Genomic DNA, 14,198 nt, shown 5'->3' on the forward strand with positions numbered 1-14,198 from the left:
GAAATTTGTTAATCCTAAAATGTTCAAATACTTGCTTATTTTTTTTCAAAAACATATTAGTCATCCATTTTAGGAAAAGTGGATTTTTTGTTGTTATTTTTCCAAATGAAAATTTTACAGGGTGATGAGTAGGTTGTTTATCATTTAAAACAAGATTAATGTTTTATATTAGGTTCCTGATTTAATGTTTTCATAGGTATTTATAAATATGTCAACTATTGACAATTGTCTGTTATTCAGTGTTGACAGATGTACGCTGGATTACATATCTAATTGATAACAAAGCCGTGTGAAGATCTGGTTAGAATAGGTCTTCAGCAATCCATGCTTGTTGCAGGAGGTGACTCAGAATCGGGTGGCCAGGATCACTTGACTTGTCATCGTACCCTAATTGCTCGGATCGCTGATCATGAAGTCAATGACTGGATTGTCTGGTCCAGATTTGATTATTTACAGACTGCTGTCATATAGCCGGAATATTGCTGAGTGCGGCGTTAAACAACAAACAAACAAACAAACAAACATAACAAGGAATGGCAGAGTAACTCCTTCACATGCTGTCTGGCAAGTCACACCTTATTAAATAAACTACCAAGATTTCTTGAAAAACTCAATAACTACACTACTAAACATGATGTTTGATTTTTATTTTCTATACAGTATACATACTCGAAAGTACAGCATGCATACGGGGCACAGGTGGTCCAGTGGTCTAAGGCGCAGCGATTCGCTGTGCAGAGTTGCGTCCCTTGGGCATGCCAGAAACCTATGATTGTGGGTTCCAATCCGGGTTTGCCCCGATTATGTTTCTAGGTTTGTCAGCACCATACCCATGCTCGTGGGTTTTACCGAAGTGGTAAACGTCGGAGATCTGCATCACTTCGGGCTTTCCTCCCACATTAAGCTGACACACCGTGATATAACTGGAATACTGTTAAAAGCGGTGTTAAACTCAACTCACTCACTCGTTATTTGCATATCTCTGTTTAAAATGCTTAAGGAAATGTTAGAATCTCAATTTAGCTTGTTGTTAGCATTACACAATGCTTAGAATGTGTGTACAAGATTTATTATGGTGTAATGAAATAATTAGCTTTATTTGTTCATAGCAAGGGCAGTAACTCCGTCTTGTGAAAACTACATTGCAATATATGCTTGTGATATTAAATAATTATATTTACACATTACGTAAATTTATTTGCTGAATATAACCTAGATGTAATTTCCGTCCATGAATACAAAAGTCCATATCATGTTGCCTTAATAATGCTATGTATGTTTTATAGTATTACGTTTTTAGTTATTTATTATTCCGTCCATCACAGTTTTAGTTGTTTATTTAGAATTAGCATAAACCGACAACATATGTTTGGACATACAGACATGTAAAATATTGGAAGGTCATGAAAACAGGAAACAAAATTCCTTATCAATATCTTTTCCACTTACTGACAATAGTGCTTGTGTTGTCCCACTTGCCCTGTATCTATGTACATTGAACACAGGCAGAGATGATGCTTTGTGGAGGATGGAAACTTCCTACATAAAACAGACTGATGACAAGTTTGCCTTAAGCTGATGTTTCTTTGTTTGATAGGCGTTACTTAGAAGTTGACAAATGACAAAGAAGACACAATTTATGGATAACAACTTTTTTATTTACTGTAAAGGTGACGTTTCGGTATAGATCCTTATACCATTGTCAAGCAAGGCCTTTACTGTAAGTAAAAAAGTTGTTATCCATAGATAGTGTCTTCTTTGTCAACTTAATAATATATGAACACATGGAGGATTCACCTGATGAAGGAGCAAGAAGCTCTGAAAAGTTGTGACAAAGAATAGAAGCTGCTATTCATAAAAAGTGTCATGTATTCACAAAGTGGAAGCACTTCTCCATCCACACTTTCCTAAACTCAGGGACAGCTACAAAAGTCATTCCATTGCATGTTTCAAACATGACAGGCTGATTATTCATAAGGATTTAGTACATTAATGGGTATCATCTCAGTTATTTGGTCGCAGATTTATGGGGAGTTATGAAAAAGGCTGTTGATTATGGTTCTTTCTCCTTGCATGTCGTCATGTAAAGCATCATTAATTAATATCATTAATAGTCATCCAAGATTCAGCACACTTTAAGATAGCCATGGCTCCAGTCTGTCGCCCACTTTTCACTCTACGCCTCGGTGTTGTCATTATTGCTCCCACTCTCTTACCCAGAGTTCCTTGTGGCCAGCCTGCTGCCTCATCCATGGGCCAGCGCCACGTCACATCTTATACAGTCCGTTAGAGATATGGCATATATTGCCAAATGTTATTTTGATGAGTCTACACATTTACATATGTCGAACAAAAGTTAACTTTCATTGAGAAAATATCCTAAAACATGAAAAACCAGGTCATTTCCTTTGTTTTTACATCATCGAAGCCCTACAGAGACCTAGCGATACGGTCACTTATATGTGTAGGAGTAAATTTACTCTCATATGTAAAGATACCCACATGAGTGTCAGGTGGCATGTGAATGGGGTATTAGATGTGTATATAGTGTCCTGCTCCTCACTGTCACATGTAGTAGCATATCTATTTGCAAAACAATAAGACTTGCATGAGGCCAGTCTGTTCTGATTTCAGAATAAGTGTGCTTGTTGACAAGAGAAAAGTCAGGTCACATGATATGCAAATTAGCCTGTGGCTTGGTGTAATGCTGAGTCACCACTGTGCCGAAGTGTTGTACCCTGTGAAAAACCGAGACATTGTGTCAATGGAATAGGAAGATCATTGACGGTTAGACTGATATACATCATTGACTGTGGTGTTTCAAAGACCTCAATAGAACTTTCCATGACTGCCAATCTGCCCGAGTGGAGTACTCCTTTAAGGATAGGACGGGATTGGACAGTATTTCATTTCGTTCATGCATGTCCTCAGCACAGTGATTGAACACAGCCTCTAACTAACCTCTTAACTTTGACCAGGACTGTCAATCTGCCAGAGTGGAGTACTCCTTTAAGGATAGGACGGGATTGGACAGTATTTCATTTAGTTCATGCATGTCCTCAGCACAGTGATAGTACACAGCCTCCAACTAACCTCTTAACTTTGACCAGGACTGTCAATCTGCCCGAGTGGAGTACTCCTTTAAGGATAGGACGGGATTGGACAGTATTCCATTTGGTTCATGCATGTCCTCAGCACAGTGATTGTACACAGCCTCCAACTAACCTCCTAACTGTGACCACAACTGTCAATCTGTTAGGGTCAAGCACTCCTTTAAGGATAGGACGGGATTGGAGAGTATTTCATTTCGTTCATGCATGCCCTCAGCACAGTGATTGTACACAGCCTCCAACTAACCTAACTGTGACCACGACTGTCAATCTGCCAGGGTCAAGCTCTCCTTTTAGGACGGGATGGGACACAATGTCATAGTCTACTGACCATAGTTCATGCATGTCCGTAGTAGCTGTACACACCTCTAACTGCCAAACTCTACTCCAGGTGCTGATGTTGATGATCTCAACTCATAGTTCATGACACTTGTGCATGTATTGTAGAAACAATTGATCATGCTAAAAAACATACCGTTTTCGACGTAATAAGCACCCACTGCGATATTTGCTAATATATTGGCTTGTGAACAATCCCAATTAGCACCCCTTCCGATTGATCAATGTACACAAGACTTATTTATTTATGTATAATATGCACTCGTGTGTTATATGCAACCTTAATTATGGGCAATTAAATTCTGGAAAAATATATCTGTTGTACATGAACATTTCATGCTGTTAGCATAAACCAAGAAATTTATCTTTTTTTTCACCAAAATAATATTCTAATAAGAGCCCCCTATTTTTAATTTCGAGAGTGCCCTAGGCGCTTATTACGTTGAATATGGTATTGATAGTTTCTGGCATATATTATATTTCTAGGTTATTTTCTAAGGCATTGTTACATGGCTTTAATTAGGAATACTTAAATTGTGATCATTCAGGAACAATGGTAAGACAGTCAGGATTCTTGGAGAGAATGGTGTTGGAACAAGAAACCTACAACCCATCTGTTCTTCCAAAAGAATATTTCTTATTAAAAAGGACCATGTTTTTCAAAGTTGTGTCTGTATACTGTGATATTCAAGTTGAAACATTTTAGTATTATATGTATATTTTTTAAAAATCAATTTGAAATAAAGATTTCATTGAATATTTGGTTGTCTTAATTTTTGTTCAGGGATTGAAAGGGTTCTTTACAAAGAGTTTATTTTATCTTGGGGTGTTAAAAACCTGTTAACTAAGACCTGCAATGTAATGTTTATAAATTTGAAGTCTTGTGCTTGCCCACAGAGATACCATGCTGCAGTTTAACACGAATAGCCCTCTCAGACACAGTATACTGACTCCGAGCCGACCAGACCTTGTTTTAGCCCCTTTGTGCTGAGATCGATCACCCGAGGCTGGGGATTGAACACACGACCTTCCACCCTCTGAGCAGACACTACCACTAGATCGTAGTGGCTGTCTGTAAATCTTTGGTGTAAATACTTAAGTTTGCCAAAAGGGGCAACAAGAATTTGCTGGCGAGAGTACATTGTTAACTGCCATAGTATTCCATGTCACAACACCGTGTCTAGTCAAGGTGAAAGGAACATCTTTAACTCAAGGCACTGTAGCGACTTTAGATGTGCTGGTTTGGTTGAACAGTATATCAGATATTTCACTGTCCGCTTGATGTAGGAGGAAAGCCTGAAGTGTGTCCGATGTTATCCACCTCCTTTAAACCAACAAGTACAGCTATGGTGCCAACAAACCTAAAATATGTAAGACTGAATGTGGGATTTGAACCAATGACACGTTTCTGGCAAACTGCGGTTTGTGGTTTAACGTCAAGTCCAAGATTATTGCACTTATATAGCGATGTGCATGCACGTGTGTGTGTGTGGCTGCTTGTACTAGTCGGGACTGATGCTGATTAATAGTGCTAGCCCACGGAGACACCATGTCGCAGTTTAACATGAATAGCCCACTCAGACACAGTATACTGACTCTGAGCCGACCAGTCCTTGCTTTAGTCCCTTAATGCCGAGCGCCAGACAGGGTAATGACAAGCACCAATTATTAATATCTTTTGGTATGACGTGGCCAGGGATCGAACCCACGACTTTCCACTCTCTGGGTGGACGATCTACCACTAGACCACGGAGGTGGTCTAAAGAATAAAGAATGTTTATGGTTGGCAAATTACTGTCAAGTGATCTTGTGCCATGGCCTGTTTGTCTGGCGTCCATAATCTTCTGATCAGAAATTAAACAAGCTGAAACTTCTTTGGTACATGTGCAGTTTGGAGCAGGGCTCAATTATTTACAGACTACTGTCATATAGCTGGAATACTGCTGAGTGCGGTGTTAAAAAACAAAGTGTCAGTGTCTGTCTTTCTACATATTTAAATATTACTACATATCCAAGTAAGCTACAGAATACAACAAAAATCACATGTTAATCAATACTTTTATTTCAGAGCTTTGCATAAAACTATACAACAATATGACAGCATAGAGAAAGCCTATGGACCACGGCATGTGTATAAAGGTTATGGAACGTCTCACACACACAGTGGAGAAAGTCAAAAATACAATCTTTCGAAGTGGAGCAAGTCAAAAGCAAAATCTTTCACAGATCAATCAATTTAGTTCTCCTGATACAGCCAAAATAAACCTGAATCTCAGCTCGTTTGATGTCATTCATTCACACACACAAAGACACTGAAGATGAAAGAATAAGCTGTTTCTCCATGCTGCCAGACTACGATACCTGCATCCGGTTGCCCACCCTTCGGACAACAGTGTCAGTCTTATGCTTCATGTATTAAAATATGAGAAAATCAACAAATGCCCAGGATGACGTGTTAGATCACATGAAACACTCACACTGATGAAGAAAGGGGAAATCAAACAAAATACTGTCTGAAGGACAGGATCCTTGAGCACAGATTATCCGAGATTTCTCTGAATATTATGATCACAACTGAATTAGATTGATGAACAGTTTAAATGAATGCACAGTTAGCTATCTGAAAATATATTTAAAAAATACTCTTAAATAATAAACTGATTAAAACAGTTCATTCTACAAATGTACATCTTGGTGTCCATCATGAGTTTCTAAAACGTTTCCATGACGATGATAAGGATGAGAGGAACCCTCTGGAATGAGGTGTTTAACAAGCATGAAGGAGGTGTTCCAACAACGGTTTACAGCAACACGACTAGAACCATCGAGTATCATATATCTCAAGATGGCATGGTTAATTAACTTGGCAATTTACAAAGTGTCTCTTGCATCAGCTTTCACAAATAGCTGCACATAATGAATGCAAATCATCTCTATTCACATGGGTTTTAAAACAGAAGACTGACTGTACATAATTACATGACTTAAATAATAAAACTATAAAACAAGATTGTGGTGTGGTGAACGGCTACAAACCCAACTAAAACAATGCGTCTTGTAGGGATGACAATATAAAATGTACATTATGCCATATTTAAAAAAATCATCGCCGCCTTCTATTCCTGCCGACACTGTCGCTCCTACTCCTGCCCCTGACTGGCCGGGACCGGCTGCGGCTATCACTTCGCCTTGGGGGTGGTTGGCGCTCTCGCTGCCTCATACGTTCCCGTTCCCGGTCTCTATTTCTGTCTCGATCCCGGTTCATATCTCGATCTCTTCCACCAACCTCGACAGGTTCCTGAAAGGAAACACACAATATTTAATACATACAACTTGGGACGCCGACATCAATCACAACACTTGCCCGATTTTCCTCAGGTGCTAAATAGCAGTGAAAGCTGAGTGTTACTTTAAGCATAATTCAATCTATGTGAGTAAGTGAGTGAATATAGTTTTACTCCGCTTTTAGCAAAATTCCAGCAATATCACTGCATGGTACACCAGAAATGTACGCATTTGGGGAATCGAACCCAGGTCCTAGGCATGACAAGCTAACGCTTTAACCACAAGGCTACCCCACCGCCCTCATTCTATGTAGAGAAGTGGATGTTGATTTACTGGAGTCTCCAAATTTTTACCAATTCGCAGTAGTCTGGCAATAATCCAGCCTAGGTCAAGCAAACCAATGGTTGATAGCAAGAACAACAGTCCAGGCCTTCAGTGTATCAATGTGCGGTGTTAAACAACAAACAGAACGAGTATAGCATCGGGGGCCTGAGTGAGTGAGTGAGTATGGTTTTACGCCGCTTTTAGCAATATTCAAGCAATATCACAGCGGGGGACACCAGAAATGGGCTTCACACATTGTACCCATGTCAGGAATCGAACCCGGGTCTTCGGCGTGACGAGCAAATGCTTTAACCACTAGGCTACCCGACCGCCCCTCGGGGGCCTGAATTCACATTGGACAATCATGTAGGCAGGACTATTTATGGCCCTGAATCTCTGCGAGTGTTTTAGAGCCACTTGTGTGATATCCAAATGACATTTGGTTTCACTCACAGTGCAGATTTTAACCTCAAAACCATATTTGATCACTCTAGTACCATGTTCATTTTCACCACAAATATTATATTCTTTAACATGGTCCTGGCAAACCAATTAGGATCGAATTGTATGACTGAGCCAACAATGACCCCTAAATATACTGAGTGAATGGCTACCTTCCGCTTGAAGTCCGCGTCACGGCCAGCTCTGTGCCCCTGTTCATCTTCCTCCTTGCGGCGTTTCAGTCTGTCATCTAGTCGCTGTTTCTTCTCACGTTGTCGAAGTTCAATCTGGTGAGTGAAAGGGTTCTTTGCATAACTTTTTATCAAACACACAATTTGTTTTTGTTTTTGTTTAACACTGCACTCAGCAATATTCCTGTAATATGATGGCGATCTGTAAGTAATTGAACTCTGGACCAGACAATCCAGTGATTGACATCATAGGCATCGACCTAGGCTATTGGGATACAATGACAAGCAGCGAGCCTGACAAACCAATCCTTTTAGTCGCCTCTTACAGCAAGCATGGGTTGCTGTAGACCTATTCTAACTCGGATCTTCACAGGTGTCGAAATCATACAAACATTGTAAAATATTGGTTCAAGATGTGTCAAATAGGACAGACCCTTAGAAACAAACTATAAAATACACTGGAGATTATACACCTACTTCTACCCAGCAGAAGCTGCTTCTACAGCTACACACTGATAGTACCACAGAAGGATTCAGGAACGTATCTTAAGGTTCTACTACACCAAATCAGTACCAGTTTGGAGAGTGCGGTTTTCGTAGGGAGCCTTCAGTGCAGATCGAGAGATATCTGCAGGCTGTGATTGGAGGATATTCTGTAAGATTTTTATGTCTTTCAAATGTACATCCATCCAGTTATTAAAACTGACCATGTTTTTCTATATTTAGTACTGTCTTTTTCAACATGATGACTTATGCTGAATGTGACCACAGCTATTTTCAAGTAGGTGACATTTGGTGCGAAACTGGGGGTGGTGTGTTTAGCTTCCGGTACTCGGAAAAGGAGCTGACTAAGCTAGTCATTTTTATTTTTTTTATTGCTGCTCTAAGGCCAAACTGTGCACACACGTACAGGTAATAGCTGTTGAATGCTTAGTTATTTTAAAAAAAATCATAACGTTACTATAGAAGTCTATGGGAAAACATTTGGTTGTGTGTAACCTTAAGTAGGTTTTCAAGATTTGTTCTGGAAAGAAGCACTACCGCCATTTTCAGTCTTAGTCAAAGTCGCTGCTCAGGACACTCAAAACTAAAAAAAAATATTTAAATCCCAAACTATCAAAAGTCACCAGTTTACCACTACACCTATCTATGCATCAAGTTTGGTAAAGAAATCTCTCATGGTTTTTTAGTTCCTCTCTGGAAATGAAGGGGAGATGAACTGCCCCCATTCCTATATCCATCCCCCTTCCACTTTGTGGAAATCTAATGATTCTTAACTTCTTTTGAGTAGTATCAATTTGCCAGGTGTTAAAAGACTACATGAAGCAGTTGAAAACAATTTACAGGACAATCATAGTTGACCAATACAGGAAAACAAAAACATCTTGGATTTCATTTTCCATCGGTTTCTTCCTTATTGTCAATTATGCATCGTGTTACCGTGGTTACCCACCTGTTCTTCTGTAAGGGGCAGCCAGTATATACAAGGTGTGGCTTTGGTTTTGCGGAACAGGTCATCCAACAATTTGGCAGGTGCTTCTTCCTCAACTTTCTTCTCTGTGGAGCAAACATAAAACATAATGAAAATAGACTCGAAAACAACATTTTCATGCAATTCCAAACAGAATTCTACTCCAACTGTGCACTTCAATTCTAGTAAAATCTAGATTTTTTTATATTTGTATACTTATCCTGCATTACTCCTTAATGTATTTACGACTTGTTTAGACAGAAAGAAGAAGCTTTGTGAGGTCTAGCTGAAGAAGACGTTCCAATTAGTTGTGTGACTAATATCACACAGCTCCCAAGTGACCATGGAAGTGATGACGTCACGGGAAAAGCACATTACTGCTAAGCCGGTGACAGTTCAATCTGAATGACAGCAGTAATGTGCTGTTTCGTGACGTCATCACTTGCGTTGTCATGTGGGAGCTGTGTGATATTAGGCAAACTAGTTGGAACAACTTCTTCAGCAAGACCTCACATAGCTTCTTTCTGTCGAAAGAACCAGTAAATGCATAAGGGGTAATGCAGGATAAGTTAAAACATTTTGAAGTAAACAATGAATGGCTTACCTGGACCCTTCTTCCTCTCCCGGATCCGTTCTTCTTCCTTCCTTCTCCTCTCTCTGTCCCTAGATCGAGACCTGGTTGACTTCCTCCGCTCACGTTCGGGTGGTGACCTGTCCCTCACCTTGTCCCGGTCCCACTCACGGATAGGCTTGGGCTCTTCCTTCCGCCTCACTTCTCTCGTTCCTTCTTTCTTCTCCTTCTCTTTCTTCTCCTTTTCAGCCTTTTTGGGCTTGGCAGACAGGATCTGGCTCTCCTCCTGGGCTCGGTGAAACTCAATCTGGAGAAGTGGTGAATATAGGCCTTAGGACTTTTCATGCCTTGACTCTTGAGTACAAAGTGTGGCTCCCTCAGTAACAAGGTGAGGTGAAATGGGGTTTAACGTCGCGTCCAAGATTATTGCACTTATATAGCGACGTGCATGTACGTGTGTGTGTTTGTGTGGCTGCTTGTACTAGTCCGGACTGATGCCGATTTATAGTGCTAGCACACTGAGATACCATGCCGCAGTTTAACATGGATACCCCACTCAGACACAGTATACTGACTCCGAGCCGACCAGTCCTTGTTTTAGCCCCTTAATGCCGAGCGTCAGACAGGGTAACAACAAGTACCATCTTTAAACGTCTTTTGGTATGACGCGGCGGACGCTCTACCACTAGACCACGGAGGCGGTCTCCTCAGTAACAAGTATCAGGATGGTCGAAACAAAACCCTACTTACTTGAAGATTGCCAGAAATACAAGATTGCTGCTTGAAGTGAAAGACAAGTGACAAAAGTGATAACAGTTACTTCCCTTTCTCTCAACTTTGAAGGTGTTTTTTTCATTGCCAACCATCTTAAAACTGATGGAAGGATAGTAGACTTGATAAAGGCTTTTCTAAATCTTACTTTTATGTCACATTTGTGACACTAATTTAGAGGTGGTTCCACAAACAATTTATGTGGGACAATGGATGTACATTTCCTTAGTTATCGAAACATATACAACATCTTATTTATTTGTGTCTGATGTAGTGCCACACAACAATTAACTGTGTGTACAAAGACTTGTTGATGCTGGAGCTATCCTTCACACCTACCTCGTCCTGAGAGGCGTACTCAACTCGGAGCACCTTGGGGTTGGAGCCTGGCCATCGTGTTCCGTGGAGCGCCTTGCGGGTGGCGACAGCCTCATCATCATTCTCATACTAGAAGAAACAAACAGTATTACTATTTGTCTTCACACAGAGATCATGAAATCTAGGCAGTGGATAGCCTAGTGGTTAAAGTGTTTACACATCATAATGCAATTGAAGGCAATTTCGGGTGTCCACCGCCACAATGTTGCTGGTATATTGCTAAAAGCGGTGTAAAACACATATTCCAGCTTGAAGCAAAAGGTAAGAAAGCAGAGCCATTCTTAGTCTCCTAATGCTTGTATTTAAATTCCTACTCCAATAATGAAAACTGAAGACTAAAATACCTTCCATGGAATCTGTCAAAACAAGCCTCCATCTATTCTACACCTTGGTTTGAGAAGGACTCAAATTTTCGTCAAAAATAAGTTAAGACAGATAAAAATGTATTTGCCTCAAGAATTCTATCTAAGAATAATGTTACCAGTCTAATCAGGTGACATGAGGAATCTAAGGGCACTGCTAACACAGACTCTCCAGTCAGTCTCACAAACAACAATCCTAACACTACCACCAGATGTGTCGTTATCTGACTCACCGTTACGTAACAATGGGACTTGATCTTGTCGATCCAGAAACCATTCCCATCCAGGATGCAGCCCGTCCTCTTGAGAAGTTCTTTGAGTTGCCCGAGTGTGAAGGGGCGCACGAGGTTGCGGATGTGGATGATGTTGCAGACTGGGTTCCTTGCTGGGGATGGGGAGCGGCGGGCGGCTTGGGGTTCATCAGGTTCCTGGAGAGAGGCTTGGTTCACGCGGCGGACAATCTTCGGCTCTGAATAAAAAAATGTCCAGGAACAAGGTAAAAAGTGAGCAGGGCTTACTGACACCAAGACTTCGACTCCCAACATATTTTGAAGTTCAAAACATGAAAAAAACACCAAAAAAACCATTTGGCACTACACCGCTCCTATTTCATATATTTGTATAGTAACTGTATGCCCAATTAGAAAAGAATCCATGAAGCCGTTCTCAAGTTATAGGTTGCACAAATGTTGAAATAAAAAAAACACCAAACATTCCAAGTTAAAAAAATTCATATTTTCCCAGAAAATCCACAATGAAAATCAAAATCAAACTTTGCAAATCACCTCTTCCATTAGAATGGAAACTGTTCACTAAATTTCAAAAGAATTTATGCAGTAGTTTTCAGGTAGCACAAATGTTTAAGTAAAAAATATATATGAAAATCCAAATATTTAAATCGAACTCAGCTTTCTCAGGTGCACTCTCCTATTGGTATAGAAATTGCTGACCAAGTTTGAAAAGGATTTATATATACCCTGTACTTTTAGGTTGGGTGTATAATAAACCAAGAGTTGTAACATGCTCTTCAATTGCTGAATATGATACAACTGCAAAATTTTGTAAAAATCCTCAGTATGACATGAGAATAAATCCTATTAGTCAGCTAACAACATGATCAAAAGAGAATGCAGACACAAGCCATTTCATCTAGGGAGGAAGATAAACTATGTCCAACAGCACTTTCTGAAATAATTAGGCAATCTGGCCACACCTTTTCAAGAATAATTTAAATCAATCCCCAGGAGTGAGTGAGTGAGATTGGTTTTACGCCGCTTTTAGCAATATTCCAGCAATATCACAATGGGGGACACCAGAAATGGGCTTCAAACATTGTACCCATGTCGGGATTCGAACCTGGGTCTTCGGCGTGACGAGCGAACGCTTTAACCACTAGGCTACCCGACAACCCCTCAATCCCTAGGAAAGCCTGTGAGAGGGTGTAGGTAGGAGCATGTCATCTTACCAGATTTAACCTTCTCCTTCTCCTCCTCTGTCTTGTTGTTGTCTGTTTCCAGCAAAGTGTGGCGCGTGTCCTCCCCTTTGCCTTCCTCATCCTTCACCACCTGCAACATCAACCACAGCCAGAGTCAGTTCAAGTGTCACCACCCTCATTCTTAGATCAACAATACTGGGGAGTCGAGAACTACTCTGCCTCTGAATCCCTGACAGAGGTGTGCATCAATACTCTAGCCATTATTGTACCTAGTCCTGACCTGACAAAAACATGAAGGCCTATGCAAATGCTTTGAAACCTTGTTATTTGTCACAATTGTCTCTATCTTTGTTCTTTGTTCTTTGTTGTTAATGCCGCATTCAGCAATATTCCAGCTATATATGGGGGTCTGTAAATAATCGAGTCTGGACCAGACAATCCAGTGATTGGCATCATGAGCATCGATCCATGCAATTGGGATACCATCCTGTTAGTCGCCTCTTATGACACGCATTGTCTCAAGATAAAATAGCAAAAAAGTGTAAGAATTTCTCCAATGTCAGTCATTTGTCTCGAAGTGACTCCCAACATTAAACACAGCCAACAAATCCCCATCTCAGTTATTTGTTACAACCATGGGGTACTGGGGACCTATCTCTGAACAAAACATTGCCTGGTGTATTTAGGAATCGTGAAGTATGAAGTACCTGTACGACAGTCCTCCTGATCTTGATGTCCCGCTTGTCCTCCTCCGGCTCAGACCCGTACTCCCCCTCGGCCTCCAGCTCCAACACTGGCTCATTCAGCGGCTTCACATCATCAATCAGACCCTGCAAATAGTCACAAGTCAGAAGTTGAAAAGGCTGTAATGTTTTCCCAGGAGAATCCCAAGCATGTAACAGAGGCAAAATCTAACAGAAAACTCAACAAAGTCAAAGTCAAAGCGAGAGAGAGAGAGAGAGAGAGAGAGAGAGAGAGAGAGAGAGAGAGAGAGAGAGAGAGAGAGAGAGAGAGATGTGCTTCAGTTCTCCAATGAAGAGCTAGTATAATGTGCTAAAAAACACTTTTTGTTTGTTGTTTAACGTCACACTCAGCAATATGTCAGCTGTATGACGGAAGCCTTTGAAAATTGATTAAGGACCAGACAATACAGTGATTCATATTAAGATATGCAAACCATGCTGTCATATTACGAAGACACGATATCAACCAGGTCACCTGACCATCTGATCCATAAAGTCACCTCTCACCAACAGCCCCGGTTACTGGGGACCTATTCAAACCTGGAACAGGACATAGATGCTTGCAAGTTTGGTGAAACCTGTGACAAATGGTGTGATTCTGACAGACCAAGGGTCGTAACTCTTGATGAGAAGATCCTGGCACAACGAAGGACAATTTGCCACAGCCTGTTGCAGGGTGTTGGACAGTGGCACACTCCAACCCAAACATGTAGGAATATTCAGGATAAAAAAGGAAACAGGTCCGTCCCTGAAACTGACAGCCACATGAACAGTTTC

At 40.7% G+C, this 14,198-nt stretch overlaps 1 protein-coding gene across 3 annotated transcripts in view; it reads right to left on the reverse strand.

Annotated features, from left to right (window-relative positions):
* Positions 1–5,493: 5,493 nt before the first annotated feature.
* Positions 5,494–14,198, reverse strand: part of LOC124136952 (apoptotic chromatin condensation inducer in the nucleus-like) — a 59,473-nt gene continuing 50,768 nt past the window's right edge. For all 3 annotated transcript variants that reach the window (XM_046514701.2, XM_046506906.2, XM_046522436.2), the window contains 8 exons: positions 13,386–13,508; positions 12,709–12,808; positions 11,477–11,712; positions 10,843–10,950; positions 9,766–10,039; positions 9,144–9,247; positions 7,673–7,786; positions 5,494–6,747 (listed from right to left, as the gene is read on the reverse strand). In XM_046514701.2, the coding sequence (XP_046370657.2) occupies positions 6,553–6,747; positions 7,673–7,786; positions 9,144–9,247; positions 9,766–10,039; positions 10,843–10,950; positions 11,477–11,712; positions 12,709–12,808; positions 13,386–13,508 (1,254 nt within the window). In that variant the 3' untranslated portion in view covers positions 5,494–6,552. The remainder of the gene's footprint in view (positions 6,748–7,672; positions 7,787–9,143; positions 9,248–9,765; positions 10,040–10,842; positions 10,951–11,476; positions 11,713–12,708; positions 12,809–13,385; positions 13,509–14,198) is intronic.

The sequence above is a fragment of the Haliotis rufescens genome, unplaced genomic scaffold (assembly GCF_023055435.1).
Source record: "Haliotis rufescens isolate VD_foot unplaced genomic scaffold, xgHalRufe1.0.p SCAF_17, whole genome shotgun sequence".
Taxonomy (NCBI): Eukaryota; Metazoa; Mollusca; class Gastropoda; order Lepetellida; family Haliotidae; genus Haliotis; species Haliotis rufescens.